This window comes from Bos indicus x Bos taurus, chromosome X (assembly GCF_003369695.1).
Source record: "Bos indicus x Bos taurus breed Angus x Brahman F1 hybrid chromosome X, Bos_hybrid_MaternalHap_v2.0, whole genome shotgun sequence".
Classification (NCBI taxonomy): domain Eukaryota; kingdom Metazoa; phylum Chordata; class Mammalia; order Artiodactyla; family Bovidae; genus Bos; species Bos indicus x Bos taurus.
This window is the reverse complement of record NC_040105.1, coordinates 125542213-125559980: the sequence shown is the minus strand read 5'-3', so window position 1 is coordinate 125559980 and position 17768 is coordinate 125542213. Positions and strand designations below refer to the sequence as shown.

Sequence of the window (17768 nt, the reverse complement as noted above, 5' to 3'; positions counted from 1 at the left end):
TTTTTTTAATGTTACAATTTCTAAAGCAAATCTTTCCATTAAGCACGATTCCCTTCTTAAATAGAGTTTGCCTAACCTGTCAACAAGAAAAAAAGTGAACCTTTTTTGGATACTGCAATGTGATCATTTGTGAACACTAGTCTACTAGGATATATTAAAATTCCAGGGACTTCTTTGATGCTTCAGTGGTTAAGAATCCACCTTCCAATGCAGGGGATGTGGATTCAATCCCTAGTCAGGGAACGAAGATCCCACATGGCCCATGCTGCAACGAAGACCCAGTGCAGCGAAAAAACTAAAATACAGCTAAATTAGGAACTAATTAGATGTTAGTGAGCGTTTACTCAGTGCCAGGCACTAGTGTGAAGTGCTTTACTTCTCTCATTTAATGCTAAGAGGTAGCTTATATCTAATAATAAGAAAGTAATATATATACCTAATATTACCTAACACTACCATGAAGAAAGGGCTTCCCTGGTGACTCAGTTGGTAAAGAATCTGCCTGTATGCAGGAGACCTGGGTTCAATCCCTGGGTTGGGAAGATCCCCTGGAGAAGGGCATATCAACCCACTCCAGTATTCTTGCCTGGAGAATCCCATGGACAGAGGAACCTGGCGGGTTACAGTCCGTAGGGTCACAATTGAGTCAGACACAATTGAGCGACTAACACTTTTCACCATGAAGGAAATTATCATATACCTCACAAGTGGCTACCTCAGGTCAGTTCAAGTCCAAAACTCAAGCTCTTAGCCTTTGCACTACTACACGACTTCTCAAGAACAAAGGTTCCCTGAGCAGGAATTAGACCTAGACCAAGGCCGAGAAAGTTAGAAATTCTGGCCACTAGACCACACAGCATGTGCTGGGTTACCTGACCCCATGCCAAAAATGCCCGGATGGTTATGTTTGGCAGTCTGCTTTTTTATAGTTTTTGTCTCCTGCTGATTTCATTGCTTCCATGTTTCACATAGATATAGACTTTCTACCATCACCAGCAAGTCTAATCTGGAGCAACCTCTCTTCTCCCTTTATCACAACTTGCCATTTAGATGCTGTTTTCCAGTTTACAAAGTGCTTCCACATACCTTATCTCATCTAATCTAATTTGCTATTTCTAATCAGTTTGGGGATGAGCAACCAGATTACCCATAATTCCAACAGGCTTCGATAAATAAAAGCAATTAGGTTCTGAGTGAGGGCTTAAGGCAGACTCCTAGGAATGAAGTGCACATGTCCAAGGACAAAGAGCGGGCATCTCTTTTGCAGCCCAGACCTTGCCTGACCACTCAGTCATTCTAGCAATCATTCATTTAATAAACATTTACTGAGCACCAGCTATGTGCCACATTCTGTCATGACTGCTGGCATTACAAGGATGATCAACCTCTAGTTCCTGCCTTTGAGAAGCCCCAAGACTAGTAGAGAGAGAAATGTGACCACAGATTACCATGCTGAGAATGGGCAGGCAGCAAAAAGGTAGCTGTGCACAAAGGATTATGGGAAAATGGATGCTAGCTGCCCAGTTCAGCAGAGATTTTCTAGACGATCCAAGGCTGATGAGGTTCTCAGCTTGGTGGCAGACTCTAGGGGTTGCTGGACGACTGAACTCTAAATAAACCAGGGAAAAAGTTCTCGACTCTAGCTACACATTAGAATCACTTGGGGAGCTTTCAAAATCAAATAATAACAAGACCACTTCGGAAAATTTGGGGGCAGCACTTACTCAGGCCAAACATACACATACCCTATGACCCAGCAGTTCCATTCCTATGTATAAACCCAGCAGAAATGTGTACCAGAAGACACACACAGGGATATTCATAGTAGCATTGTTCATAGCAACCCCAAACTGGAAACAACCCAGATGTCCATCAACAGGTGAATGGATAAAGAAAATAGGGGTCATCTACACAATGGAATACCACTAGGAATAAAAAATAGAGAACAACGAAGCACAGACTCTAGGGCGCCTGGGCTCAGTAGCTGTGGCACATGGGCTTAGTTGCCCTGCGGCATGCGGAATTTTCTCGGACCAGGGATCGAACCTGTGTCCTCTGCACTTGGCAGGCAGATTTTTAACCACTGAACCACCAGTTCCAGATGTGTTCAGTTTGTAAGGATCCAATGAACTTTTTACTCAGGACTTGTGCAGTTTCCTGAATTCATGCTGTACGTCAATATAAAGTTTACTTAAACATTAAAAAGAAGAAGAAACAGTGAGGAAGGCCTAGATCTCACTGCAGACCAATTAACCCAAAAGCCCAGTGTGGGTAGACCCCAATATTTGTATTTTTTAAAAAACACCCCTAGTGGCTCTGATGTACAGCTATGTGTGAAAACCAAGGCTAGATGTTCCCATATTCTCAATAGCTCCTTTGGGTTAACAGCCTGGCACGTGGCAAAGGGAACAAGTTCTGAAGTAAGGAACATCAGTGATTACATTCTGGCTCTGTTTTGCACTGGCAGTGTGTGGCATTTGTCTGGATCATCCCCAAACCTCAGTTTCCACCAGTGTATAATGGGCACAATATCCTCTCCCCACCTAGGACTGTTGTGAGGATGAAATGAAATAATATATTTAGAGCACCTAGCATGCAACCTAGAACACAGTATGTGCTTGAAAAATGGTAGGTACCCACCTCCTCTCCCTCCTTCATGTCTAAGTTCCTAAGTCTCAGCCCAGTGATGAGCAGATCGCTGTAGACAAACAAAACTCACACTCTCCGGTTTCTCCTCCTGAATGAGTTTCTTTGTAGACTGAAGTAATATTATACTTGGGCTAGTGACGTCAAATGAATGTCAGACATTTCTGGGCCCTGGGGGCTCACTCTGTTCAACACTGCCACCCCCAAAGATGATTGGAGAGGAAGCAGACCACAGATCAATACCAACCACAGACCCTCCTGTGGAAAGCTTTGTCCCTGACCTTACCCCTAGTAACAGCAACAGTCCTGTGAGGTGGCAAGAAAGAACAGAAAGAAACAGTAGCTTGGGAGACATACCAGCCACGATATGTACCAAATGAGACACTTTTGTATCAAATGTCATGTTGGCATAAAAACAAAGCAGAATCATGGGCTGAGAAGCAGAAGATTCGGGTGAGAGTTTTGATGACACCACCCATCAGCTGTGTGACTTTGGTTCACTAAACTTTTCTGTTTCTCTGGCCAATGAAAACAATGCCATCTCTCCTACATCCTTTACAAGGGCACAGTGAGTTTTAGATAAGATAAATAGAATGCTTTCCAAAACCTGAAGCAGCAAAGGAAGGCAAGATGAGATTTCTAGGCTGGAAATTTACTTTGTTCCAAACTCCAGTCACCAACCACCACCCTCCCTCCCCAAGACTGAGAACTCTCTGATATTAACTGCTTCAAGCACACCCAGAGACTCCACCAGCCTGAAGCTCGCTTATGTAAGAAGAGACTGCAGCACTGCCTGGCATGTAGCATAATACTTTGCTTAAGAGAAATCCTTGGAAATGCCTCAGCTGAACTACAAGGGCAGGCCCAGGCTTTACATTTTGGAGACAGGCGCTCTCAGTCACGGAACACCAGAACTGTGGCTGGACCAAATGATGTCATCGGAGCTCTTCTTACCATGGTCAATGTCAAAATTAAGATAGGAAGTTCAAGGACAAATCGTGGGGTTCCCAGGCAAATACAAGTTAGAAAAACAGTCTGGACCTCAGAATCTTGCTTTTAAAATTGTCTCCTCTCCTATAATGGTTTCTGGTTTATGTGAAGCTTTTCTTGACAAAAGGTACATAGTTGCATACAAAAATATATTCCCTTAGGACTCTATTTTTTCTCCCACTACACATTAAGGAGAGACAAAAAAAAAAAAAAAAATCATGTGAGTCACCCCTGTATCCAAAAACAATAACAAACCAAAAATAAAACTATAAGATTTTCGAAGAGACAGATAAACTTAAAGGCTCTCCACTCTAGAGCTGAGAAACGAAATCGCTCAAATACCTGTTGGGTTCCTAAATGACTGGAAAATGAAAACTCGAAATTAACCACAGGTACGTTGGAACATCTTGTAGATACAGGACTTTCCCCATCCACAAACCATTTCTGCGACAGACCTGTGTACTCAATGCCTAAAATATCCCCAAATGTACGGATGCCGGGAATTGGGGGGGGACGGGGGGTATGTCAATTAGTATAAAAGAAAAATAGTACTGTTGACTCCTGCCCTGGTTTCAGGGAAAAGAAGGAATTGGGTCTGATGCAAACCTCGCGGCCAGAGCCGGACAACTCGCCCCTAAGTTTGGCGCGTCCCCGCTCTGCGCCCTCGGCCCCCGCCCCCGCTCCCGGCACCCAGGAGCTCAGAGCCCCGCGAGGCCCTGGCGGAGGACGGACCCCGCGGCCACGGCCCGGGGAGGAAGGGCGTCTCCTCGCCAACGAGGGTCCTTCGGCCCCACCCCAGGCCCTCGCGCGCTCCCCTTCCCCTGACCCTTCGCCCGGGCAGGTCACCTGGCTTGACGGCTGCCCGCTGGTCCTCCAGATTTTCGCTCGCTCTATCCGCGCTGCCGCCGCCTCCGGGAAGCCGCTCGCCCTCCCGAGTCACCGGGCCGGCGAGCGGGCGGCCGAGCCGGTGCCAAGGCTGCGGGAACGGTTCCACTCGGCCGGAGCTGGTACTCTGCCCTGAGCGCGGCCGCCACCAGGGCGAAACTGGAGAGCTGGGCTCGGCTCGCCGGGGCGGGGAGGGGCGACTGCAACTTTGCTCCTGGACGCGGACGAGGAGGGGGCGCCCGTCTCCAAACTCTGAGCAGCGCCCGCAACCTCTCCAGACCAGGGTTTTTTTGTTTTTTGTTTTTAATGCTCCCCCCCCCTCCTTTTTTAGCCTAAAGGGAAGCTAGATGCTGGCCCTCAAGTTCTTGTTTCCAAAGAGGCGGGGAGCGCGGGGCCGAAAGCGGGGTGCGAGAGACGCGCCCTGCTGGGTGCGCGGGCGGCGAGCCGGCCGAGGGCGCGCGGGGCGGCAACGGGCGGGCAGCGGCTGCCCTGGGAACCCGCCTTTGCGGCCGCTCCGCACCCGGCTCTCAGTACCTCGCCGGCCCCCTCCAGCCGGGAGCCAGAGCCCGGGAGGGAGAGCGGCCTGGAGGGACCGGGCCAGCGGCGGGGAAGCAGTGACCCGGACCTGGATCGCCGAAGTAGGAACTGGAAGTGACAGCGGCGCAGGGCAGAGCAGCCGCCGCCGCCGCCGCCGCCGCCCGGTAGCCGTGGCGGCAGCAGAAGCCACGGAGCAGCGGCGGCGGCGGCCACACTGCGCATGCTGCTGCCGCCGGGTTCAACCCCGAGCCCGGGGCTGCCGCCGCCTGGCCTGCCGCGGGCCTCTGCTAGAGCCTCGGGCGGGAATCCCGGCCTCACTGAGCAGCCCTGCCAGGTGGCCCGCTTCCTCCTCCAGCCCCGGACACGGCTTGGAGCCCCCAAACCCTGTGGTGAGCCGCTGAGCTACCCCAGAAGAGGAAGCACTCTCCAGCGGCCCTCCGCACCCCTCCCTTCCCCGAACTGTCCTGGATGCCCTTCCCGGACTTCTCGAATAACAGGCCCCACACCAAACAGTCTCTTCGAGGGAGAATGGAAAGGTTCGTGAGAGAAGGCAAATATTTCCGACCTTACTTGAAGTCCAGTTTTTACCGAAAAGCAATGGAATCGGTAGATTAGGATGGCCAGAGTCATGGGTGTCATTTGATGTAACTCACGGAAATTCCAGTAGGAGTGTCAGACTGGCTCGACAGAAAGAGGAAAAAAAAAAAAAAAAGACCAAAAACTTACCAAAATCCTCTTTAGTCTTCTCACTAGCTCAAATTGAGCGGCTAAATATACAAAGCTTTCCCCAGCGGAAACTGATGGAAATGGGCCAGTTAAAAACAGTGTCCAACAGTGAGACATTACCAATCCTTACTCCAGCCTCTTCATGTTTACAGATGAGTCAACCGAGGCTGAGAGAAGGGGACTCTGAGTTCTCAGAGAGAACGTCGCCGTTTCAGGGCCTGATACCCACTGCAGCTACTGCTTAGCTGCCTGGTCTCTGCCTCACTGCTCCAGGGAGGCTTTGCTCTCCTAGAGCCCAGATCGATTATGGGAGATTTAGCCCTTGACTCATGATCATTAGTAGAGCTGCCTTCCTTCCAGAACTGCTTCCCTGTCGAGCAGCCCCTGGGAAATGGCAAATCGTCCATCCCACAGGCCCCACTTTGGGGAGGGCACCCATGCTGTTCCAGTGACAAGGCAGATGGAGTGACTCAGGGAGACAGGAGGCAGTTACGGGTGGGGGCAAAGAAAAAGCCATACTGATACCAGCTGGTGAGAGAGAGAGAGGAGGGAGAAAGAGAGTGAAAGAAACCCTAACTGAGCTTCATATACGTTCAATGAAATCCTTCATAAACAAAACAGCTTTCTACAAAGTAGGGTTGGCCCAGGAGCAGAATAGGAGATTGTAGAGTATCCCTGGCAAAGGGTTGTTCATAAAAGCGGCAGGTAAAAAAGAAGTGCCTACTGGGGATGAGGCTGGGGGAAGCCTGGCTGAAAGAAAAACCAGAGGACTAGAGCTGGGACAAACCAGTCCTTCCTGGGGCTTAGCCAGGACCGCGTAGTCAGAGAGGTACCACCCAGGCAAGTCGCAAATGATCACAAGAACTATATCTGTCCCTGACTCCCAGCAAGTTCAAAGGCAGAACAAAGACCATTGCTAGGATAGTCCTGTCGAGGGACTTATTGGTCACATTAGTGACACTCTACCTAGACATGAGGATTTTTCCATATGTTCTAGAAGATTTTCTCTTGAAGCCTGAGTGTCCTCCCTGCCTTCTCCATTCTGTAAATAAATAAGAAAGATACATTTGGTTCACAGAAATGGAAATACAAATAAACAATAAAGGCATGAGAGATGTCCAAACGCACATGGAATCATGAAATTCATATTACAGCAATAAATCAGATACCATTTGCACCCAACATTTTAGCCAACATTAATGATAAATAATATCCAGGGCCACCAGAGACATGAGGAAGAAGGCACTTTCTACACTGTTGGTAGGATTAGAACTGCATACAGCATGTTTGTAGGGGAATTTGAGAGTATCAAATTTTAACACAGTTATTCCATTTCTATTAAGAAAGATGCTTCAAGAACAATCACAGATGTACACAAATCTCTATGTGCATATACAACATGACCCTCTGGCATTTATCCCAAGAATACAAGATTGATTTAACATATGAAAATTAATAATGTAATAAACATTGCAGTATAATAGAAGAGAAAATCAATGGTCATCTTAACAGATGCAAAAAAAAAAAAGCATTTGAAAAAATCTGGCACCCTTTCATGATAAAAAATACTCAAAAAACTAGGAATGGAATGGAACTCCTTTAATCTGATAAAGAGCATCTATGAAAACCCACAACTACCATTATGCTTAATGGTGAAAGATCAATTGTATTTCTATGCAATGAACAACCCAAATGTGAAATTAAGGAAACAACTATTCCATTTGCAATAGTATCAAAAGAAATAAAATACTTTGGAATAAATTGAATCAAGGAGGTACAAGGCATGTACACTGAAAATTACAAAACATTGTTGAATGAAATTTTAAAGACCTAAATCAATGGAAAGACATCCTGTGTTTATGGATCAGAAGACTTAATGTTGTTCAGATGGCAGTATTCCCCAAAGCAATATACAGACTGAATACAATCCTTATTAAAAATTCCAGTTTGCCTTTTTGCAGAAATGCACAGGCTGATCCTGATCCATATGCACACACAAGAGATCCAGAATAGCCAAAATTATTTTGAAAATGAAGAACAAAGTTGGAGGACTCATGCTTTCTGATTTGAAAACTTACCACTCAGCTACATTAATCAATTCAGTGGGGGAAAGAATCATCTACAGAAAGCAAGGGAATTCCAGGAAAACATGTACTTCTGTTTCATTGACAACACTAAAGTCTTTGACTGTGTGGATCACAACAAACTGTGGAAAATTCTTTAAGAGAGGGAATACCAGACCACCTTACCTGCCTCCTCAGAAATCTGTATGTAGGTCAAGAAGCAACAGTTAGAACATTACATGGAATAATGGACTGGTTCCAAATTGGGAAAGGGGTGTGACAATGCTGTATTTGTCACTCCGTTTTTTTAACTTATATGCAGACTATATTATGTGAAATGCCAGGCTAGATGAAGCACAAGCTGGAATCAAGATTGCCGGGAGAAATATGAACAACCTCAGATATGTAGATGATACCACTCTAATAGCAGAAAGTGAAGAGAAACTAAAGAGCTTCTTGATGATAGTGAAAGAAGAGAGTGAAAAAGCTGGCTTAAAGCTCAACATTCAAAAAACCAAGATCATGGCATCTGGCCCCCTCACTTCATGGCAAATAGATGGGAAAAAAGTGAAAACAATGACAGATTTTATCTTCTTGGACTCCAGAATCACTGTGGACGGTGACTGCAGCCATGAAATTAGAAGATGCTCCTTGCAAGGAAAGCTATGACAAATCTAGACAGCATATTAAAAAGCAAAAGCATCACTTTGCCAACAACGGTCTGTCTAGTCAAAGCTATGGTTTTTTCAGTATTCATGTGAGAGTTGGACCATAAAGAAAGCTGAGCACTGAAAAATTGATGCCTTTGAATTGCGGTGCTGGAGAAGACTCTTGAGAGTTCCTTGGAGTGCAAGATCAAACCAGTCAATCCTAAAGAAAATCAACCCTGAATATTCATTGGAAGGACTGATGCTGAAGCTCCAATACTTTAGCCACCTGATGCAAAGAGCCAACTCATTGGAAAATACCCTGATGCTGGGAAAGGTTGAAGGCAAAAGGACAAGAGGGCAGCAGAGGATGAGATGGTTGGTTATATACCATCACTGATCAATGGACAGTAATCTGAGCAAATTCTGGGAGATAGTGAAGGACAGGGAAGCCTGGCATGCTGCAGTCCATGGGGTCACAAAGAGTCAGACATGACTGAACAACAACAACAAACCATCAAAAATACCAACGTGACATTTTTCACAGAACTAGAACAAATAATTCAAAACTTTGTATGGAAACACAAAAGACCCCAGATAGCCAAAACAATCTTGAGACAGAAGAACAGAGCTGGAGGAATCACACTCTGTGACTCCAGGCTATGCTACAAAGCTACAGCAATCAAAACAGTATGGTACTAGCACAAAAGCAGATACATTGATCAGTAGAACAGAATAGAGAGCCCAGAAATAAACCCACTCACTTACAGTCAATTAATCTATGACAAAGGAAGCAAGAACATACAATGGAGAAAAGATAGTCTCTTTAATAAGTGGTGCTGGGAAAAGTGGAGAAGGCAATGGCACCCCACTCCAGTACTCTTGCCTGGAAAAATGCCATGGACGGAGGAGCCTGGTGGGCTGCAGTCCATGGGGTCGCTAGGAGTCGGACATGACTGAGCGACTTCACTTTCCCTTTTCACTTTCATGCATTGGAGAAGGAAATGGCAACCCACTCCAGTGTTCTTGCCTGGAGAATCCCAGGGACAGGGGAGCCTGGTGGGCTGCCGTCTATGGGGTCGCACAGAGTCGGACACGACTGAAGTGACTTAGCAGCAGCAGCTGGGAAAAGTGGACAGCACATGTGAAAGAATGAAATTAGAACATTCTCTAACACTATACACAAAACTAAACTCAAATGGATTAAAGACCAGATACTATAAAACTCCTAGAGGAAAACATAGACAGATTATTCTTGGACATAAATCACAGCAATATTTTTTGATCCATCTCCTAAAGCAAAGGAAATTTAAAAAATAAACAAATGGCACCTACAACTTAAAGTTTTTGTACAGCAAAGGAAACCATTGACAAAATGAAAAGACAATCTACTAAATGGGAGAAAATATTTGCAAATGCTGACTAATAAGAGGTTAATATCCAACATATATAAACAGCTCATGCAACTCAACATCAAAAAAACAACCCAATTTTTAAAATGGGCAGAAGACCTGAATAGATATTTTTCCAAAGAGGTAAAGCAGATGGCCAACAGGCACATGAAAAGATGCTCAGCATTGCTAATCATCAAGGAAGTGCAAATCAAAACCACAATGAGGTATCACCTCACACCTGTCAGAATGCCTATCATGAAAAAGAACACAAATAACAAATTTGGGAGGGTATTGAGAAAAAGGAACCCTCCTACACTGTCGATGGGAATGTAAATTGGTGCAACCACTGTGGAAAACAGTATGGAGGTTTCTCAAAAAACTAAGAATAGAACTACCATATGCCCCAGCAATTTCACTCCTGGGTGTAACACCAATTCAAAAGATACATGCACCTCAATGTTCATAGCAGCATTATCTACAATTTCCAAGGTATAAAAGCAATCTAAGTGTCTATCGGCAGGTGAATGGATAAAGACAATGTGGTGTGTGTGTGTGTGTGTGTGTGTGTGTGTGTTATGGCTGGAATACTACTCAGCCATAAAAAAGAACTAAATAATGCCAATTTATCCCAACATGGATGGACACTTGGATGGCATTATGCTAAGTGAAACAAGTCAGAGAAAGACAAGTACTGTATGATATCATTTATATGTGGAATCTAAAAAATACAACAAGTTAGTGACTAAAACAAACAAAAAAGGCAGACTCACAGATATGGAAAACAAACTGCCTGAGGGGAGAGGGAAGGAGGAAGAAGGCAACATAGGGATAAGGGAATAAAAGGGGTTATTATGGGACTATATGAAATCATATGTGTGAAACTTTTGAAAATTAGAAAGCACTATAGAATTTTAAGAATTTTTCGTGTAATAAAAAATAATTTTTAGGGACTTCCCTGGTGGTCCAGTGGTTAGGATTCCTCACTTCCACTGGTGGGGGCCCAGGTTTGATCCCTGATTGGGGACCTAACATCCCACAAGCCACACAACACAGCCAATAATAATAACAATTTTAATTAAATTAAAAAGAAAGAAAATGGGGAAATATTTTTAAGAAGATACTATCAAAGTCTGGGAGGCACTTCAGAAGCATCCTTGTCTCCCAGGTGTCTCAGCGTACTTCCCTGGTGAGTTGCTAGTGGCGTGAGCCTCTAGCGACCCTAGGATACCAGAGCCACATGAGAACACAAAGATGGAGGTCACTTGCAGAGACCAGCTGGCCACTTAGAGGGTCAGAAGGCAGCAGCTCTTTTATGTGGTCACCGTGCCCCACAGTCAACACTCAAATTGTCAATGTACTGCTGCATCTCTGCTTTCATTTTTCTAGATTTCCAAACTGACCGTTCCCAGCTGGCACTCTTTCTGTATATAAATAATAGTGTGTCCTTGGCAACAATCAAGCCCTGCTCTTTTTGCTTTTTAAACATTAACAGTTTCATAGTGTCAACAAAAAAAGTATTAAGTATGCCCTAAGGGGAAGGCTACCCACTCCAGTATTCTGGCCTGGAGAATTCCATGGACTGTATGGGAACGCAGAGTAGGACACAACTGAGCAACTTTCACTTCACTTCGCTTCAGACTAGGCACTATGCTAGGTACTTTAGATCTGAGAGATACTCTATCTAAAGTGACAAGATACAGAAACAATTTAAATGTTCATCAATGGATGAATGGATTTCAAGAAAAGATGTGGTATATACACACAATGGACTGTTTTTCAGCCATGCAAAAGGAGGATATTCTGGCATTTGCAAAAACAGGGATGGACTTCTGAGCACATTATGCTAAATGAGATAAGTCAAACAAAAATACTGTATGGTCTCACTTATACATGGAATCTTAAAAAATCAAACATAAAAAAAGAGCCGTTACCAGGGGGTGGGGGCTGAGGGATGAAAACTGACATTGTTTAAGCTTACCAACCTACAATGAGTAGTAAATACACCATAGTGGTCTAATGTCCACTATAGGGAACACAGACAACAATATTGTACTTAGGTGATGTGATAAATATAGCTACAATGGCAATGATATTACAAAATATAAATGCATCAAGGTAACACATCGTATGCCTTAAATTTACACCATATTGTACGTCAAATACTTTCAATTTTTAAAATAATGTTTTTAAATTTGCAAATATTTGTGTTTAAGTCTATCTCCTAGCTACCTTGGGAACTTGAGACTGAATGGTCAGTATTTTTGGCTGCTGGGTGCACCCTCGCTCAGCTTTCAATCTCATTCCTCATGTATTGATTTTATTAATCTTCCCTCAGGGTTCTAGGAGTGCCTCAGTATGACTGCTGTGCACCCCTTTCAGGCATAATTTTGTGTGCAACACTACCTGTAATAATGGTATGAGTGAACAGCTATTATGCATGCTTTATGTGCAATGACATATGAAGTGCTTTAGATGCATTATTTCATTTGATCTTTAAAAGAATCCAATGCAGGGACTTCCCTGGCCGTCCAGTGATTAAGACTCCCTGCTTCCACTGCAGGGGGCAAGGGTTTGATCCCTGGTCAGAGAACTAAGATCCCACATGCTGCAAGCTATGGTCAAAATATTAAAAATAAATAAACAAATCCAATGCAGTACCTATTACTCATGTCTCCATTATACAGATGAGGAACCTGGAGCAGAGAGAGGCCAAGTAACTTCTCAGAATCACACAGAGCCAAAATTCTGACCCATGTCTGTCTGTCAAACTGGAGAAGGGATGTGGTTAACCATCCTGCCAGATATTGCCTCCTCACAATATTCATCTGATGCTCAGGCCAGCCTGAATTATCCAAAAGAGATCAAAATATGTTTGGTGACCTTCATGTAAGAAACGAAAATTATGTTATACTTTTAAAGAAATGTTTGTGTCCAAAGTGGCCAAAAATATTTTAAGTATGGGTGCTTAACGGAGTAAGCATTAATTATCAGAAAAATCCACTTATGTGAAACGACTCATTCTTCAACAATGCCAGACCCAGGAGGTGTTTCTGTATCACCTAGTATTCTTAGAACCACAAAGAAGCTCAATATACCTTCTGACAGCTTCAGAGTGCATGAATCATTGGCAACCTCACCATGTTTTTATTTAACAAATGAAAAGAAAATGCCATGATCTGTTCAGAGCAGACATCATTCCATAAGGGATATAGAGTAGGTTGCACCTGCCTTAAAAGCCATACACACCGTGTGCCCAGGCACACACACAGAAAGATAAAGAGAGAGAGAGAGGGAAGGAGCTAAAATTTGGCAATAAGGAAATCTGGAATAAAATATTCTGAAACAAGCATAACTTGATGCTATGGCTAACTTTCAGAAAAATTCTGAAGGAAGCAAAGTTTATCTGGGGAAAAGGTACTTGTACTAGTACTACTAGTAGTTAACTAACACTAGGAGAAAACTTTCTGTGTGCCATGCACTCTTCCAAGGATGCGAATTCTTTGAAACCTTATACCAATCCCATGAGACAGGTGCTGCTATTCTTCCCATTTTGCAGATATGGAGACTGAGGCATAGAGCCATAGTTAAGTAACATGCCCAAGGTCACAAAGCTACTAGCAAGAGATAACTGAGATTTGAACCCAAGTAGTCTAATACCAGAAGGTGTGTAAAAGTGTTAGTCGCTCAGTTGTATCCAGTTCTTTGCAAGCCCACAGGCTGTAGCCCACCAGGCTCCTCTGTCCATGGGATTCTCCAGGCAAGAATACTGGAATGGGTTGCTGCCCCCTTCTCCAGGGAATCTTCCCAACCCAGGGATTGAACTCGAGTCTCCTGCATTACAGGCAGATTCTTTACTGTCTGAGCCAGTAGGGAAGATTCCAGGCTCAAACCAGTACTAATACTTCTTACACCCCAGGTCCTGTGCTGAGTACTCTACCTACGTTATTTCATAGATCTTTGGAATTTGGAGCTCTTAGCTCTAAATTATTATGCAGTATCTCATTTGATCCTTAAAACAGCCCCATAAGGTAGTTATTATTGTGTCCATTTTACAGATTAAAGCACTAAAGCACAGAGACATGAAATAATGTAACATACAAGCAGAAGTGTCACCTCCTTTTCAGCAACACCCCCTATACTTACTGCAAGGATCCACATAACATAAAAGAATACAATGTAACTTAATATACAGTTTCTACCTCAGGCCCAAATTCTTTCATGGCCTCTATTCTAAATTGTTAGTGGGGAAAAGTGGTTATAATTTTTCCACCCTTCCCAACTCAAAAGGATTACAGTAACCCTCTGCAGCATCCAGTGGCCCACTTTGGCCTCCACTTAGTAGGGATGCATACCATACAACCTCTGGCACCAAAAGCCTGCTTTCAGAGCTTGGGAGCTGTTTTTTTTTTTTTAATTTATTTTTAATTGGAGGATAATTGCTTTAGAATACTGTGTTGGTTTCTGCCATACATCAACATGAATCAGCCATAGGTATACATATGTCCCCACCCTCTCAAATCTCCCTTCGACCTACCACCCCATCCCACCCCTCTAAGTTGTCACAGAGCCCTGGTTTGAGTTCCCTGAGTTATGCAACAAATTTGGAGAGCTGTTTTTAAGTGGTACTATATTTTGGTTCTTTAAAATTGAATTATAGTTGATTTACATTGCTGTGTTAATTTCTGCTGTACAGCCAAATGATTCAGTTACACATATACAGACATTCTTTTTCTTAATGTTCTTTTCCGTTATGGTTTATCATAGGATATTGAATATGGTTCTCTGTGCTATACAGTAAGATAAAAGTTACCATATTTTGAATTTTGATTTTGTTTTGCTTTGGAATTGGTTTCTGGAAAAAAAATAAACAAACAAACAAACAATGACTGAGGACCATCGATCTTAACCATGGTTTCCATAAAAATGCTTCCTCTGTTTAACAGTGAAAATAAGCCTTTTACCACAACACCATGTTCATTAGCAGAGTGAAAAATGACCACAAGGAAGGCAACCTGGGTGGGCTTACCTCCACTTGAAGGGCCGCACATCCTTTCAGGAAGTCATTGATGTTGTTGGTGCAGTCAGCTTCAGTTTGGGGCTCCAGACAGTACTAGAGAAACACAGTCAAATATCACTTGGAGACTGTCATCCCAAGTGGGACACATCATTGCATCATTCGCTGATAACTAGATAAAGTAGGCTTTTTAAGGTGGGGCCAACATTACTGTCAATCCAGGAAGAGAAATTAGCCACTGAAGGAAGTGATGCAAAAATCTAAACGGTTGGTCTTGTTCCAAATGTCACCAAGTCCTTAGCCCCAAGCCATCTGCACTTATAAACTTTCTCATGCTTTCTACCAAAGTGTGGTGATAGCAAATTAGAGAGACCCTGCAAGTTTTTTTCATCCTGACTGCTTTCAACCTATCATTTCCCTCCATCCTCCTCATGATAATGTATTAAAATTGTATTTTCCTCTTCGCTGCTCTTTACATTTGATCACATTTCTCGACATTTTTCATTTTATCACTGTTTTCCAAGTTTGAGAAATTATAAGTAAATCGGTATGTTCAATAAAAACACCAACTGCCTCAAGGAAGGAAATGAACTGTACTCAGTGTCTCATTCCCTGCTGACCTTAAAAAAATAATTTATGGCTCCACTTTTAAACTTAGTCAAGGTGCCCATTTTTAAAATTATTCATACTGGTGATCATGGGTTTCCAACATTCACAATTTTGGATTTTTAAAAATGAGTAAGGTTAGTTTCACTTTGAACACGTGTTGCATTCAAAACATATATTTGGTTTCTATTGTTTTAACAAACCCGTTGTGACATTTTGGATTATTTCTCCTGATTGCTAAATAGCCTCTCTTTCAATGGATACTTTATTTCTTTGAGAAGTAAATCCACACTAAATTTAGTCATACCATCAATAAGCACCCTGAATATCTGTTACAAATCATCCCTTTACTCCACGGACTCACATGAACCTCAGGTTCAAAACATGTCCTCAGTACACAGGGAGGTACAACACGCGTCTCTATGACAGAGCCAGCTCGTGACGGGGTGTTCTCCTTGTCCCCTGGCACCAGTGGTGTCACAGGTTTTTACTGTACTAACCTCCAGTGGCCAATCACTAAAGGATAACCTTTCATTCTCTGACTTTTTCCAACTACGAAAACAGTAAGAAAGAACGGTTAAGTCTCAGAAAGAGATGAAAGCAGGAGTGTCCCATGACCCAAGCAATCGAAATCTCCAGAGTGACATTACCGCTGCTCTCTGGTGGTGAGCAACCCTAAAGATACTGCAAATTTCCCTTACCTTTTCTACAGAGCCAGGCCTTAGTCTGTTGATCAGTTTGCACAGCACTACCCCATTTTTCAACGAGGACTTCAAGAACTCCTCAGGATCACAGATGGTCTTTTTGGGGGAATCTAATACTCCCAAGGATATGAGCCAGGTCACGACACGCTCTTCTGGATTCATTACTGCAGACTGAATGCTCCCAAGCACCTCTCTGGGGCAGCTGCAAGGACTAAGCCACATCCGCGATTGCATCTGCTGTTGTCTTCCTTTTTGTGAGTTCTCTTCTCGTGCTTGCAGAGCAAAGCTCTAAAACAACGTTCCTTAGACAACGGTGGAAGCCACACCAATTCTGGGATTTGAAAACCACAGAGCTCACACTCAAAGATGTAGAAATAGAATGAATGGGGGAAAAATCCTGGATAACACTGCGTTTCTTTTTCAAAAGCTGCAAAACAAATTCATTAGGATTTTTTTTTTTTAAAAAAAAAAGAAGAAATACATACACACACTCACACCCCTCCCCCTCCCCCCAAAAAAAACCAACAGTGCAAGAAGCTGTAAGGGAAGGAAGTGAGCAGGATGCTGGGGAGGGAAGAAAGAGAAGGCAGCGAGCGCTCTGGGAAAACAGAGGCGAGCCAGCACTTCAGGGGACCTTGGAAATGAGATACTCATGGGCCAGTCTGAGAAAACGCTGTCAATAAATAGTCTAGCCCCAGTGAAAATCTGGCTTCTGTCAAGAGGAAGATGCCAACTGGCTCTTAGGTCAGACAGATCTGAGCCTCGTGGGGAGCTGTGCTGGCACAACAGGGCTCAGAGAAGGTAAGCTGGGAAAATTCTTCCAAGAAATGGCCGGATGTCCTCTTACTGTCTCACCGAGATAATGTGTCATGATCATTCCTTTGCAAAACACGTTGAATTGCACGGTGACAACGTGCCAAGCAGATGAAGACTGTGCCTGCTGTCAGCCATCACTCTGTGTAAGCACAAACTAGAAGAATGGCATTTTACTTTGCAGCCAAAAAGCTATGTTTAGGGAAATAGACTAAGGATAACATCTGACATCCTGTTTACTTGCATTCTTGAGCGATTCTTTTTCTGGACCTGGTTCCACTACACAATCCAGCTGCAGTGCCCTTAGCAAAGGCTCAGACACAGTCATATCGGCTAGTGAAAAGCACTTGGAAACAGAATTTTCGAGAACAAAAGAACACTTGTCCTCTGTCTTTACTACAGTCTGAAGGTTGATGTTTCCCCAACAAGAAACATTTTGCCTTCAAAATATTGCTCTGGAAAAAAAAAATGGTCTATAACAAGAGATCGACACTATTCTTAAAACAGCTTCATAACCAGTTATAATAGCCACATGATTAGGAAATTTATGATAAGGCCAACAGTATAGCCTAATCTGGGCAAATGCATGGTACTCACCATCACTACCCTCTCCTGATGCTTGGGATCCTGCTAACTTTAAGAATCTTTTCAACAGAGTGACAGGCATCTACTACCAAATAATCAGCTTAGATAATCCTGCTACATGTTTGGGGAACTTTCCTGGTAGTCCAGGGGCTAAGACT

At 43.6% G+C, this 17768-nt stretch overlaps 1 protein-coding gene across 14 annotated transcripts in view; it reads right to left on the bottom strand.

The window, feature by feature from the left end:
* Positions 1 to 16570, bottom strand: part of ARHGEF6 (Rac/Cdc42 guanine nucleotide exchange factor 6) — a 117321-nt gene extending 100751 nt beyond the window's left edge. For 2 of the 14 annotated variants that reach the window (XM_027535289.1, XM_027535291.1), the window contains exons 1-2: positions 16210 to 16570; positions 14915 to 14998 (exon numbers count right to left, since the gene is read on the bottom strand). In XM_027535289.1, coding sequence (XP_027391090.1) covers positions 14915 to 14998; positions 16210 to 16446 — 321 coding nt within the window. In that variant the 5' untranslated portion in view covers positions 16447 to 16570. Of the gene's footprint in view, positions 1 to 4482; positions 5219 to 5623; positions 5703 to 5784; positions 6097 to 14914; positions 14999 to 16209 lie in introns of those variants that run through there. The other 12 variants (XM_027535292.1, XM_027535290.1, XM_027535298.1 and 9 more) reach the window with 10 other exon arrangements.
* Positions 16571 to 17768: the final 1198 nt, after the last annotated feature.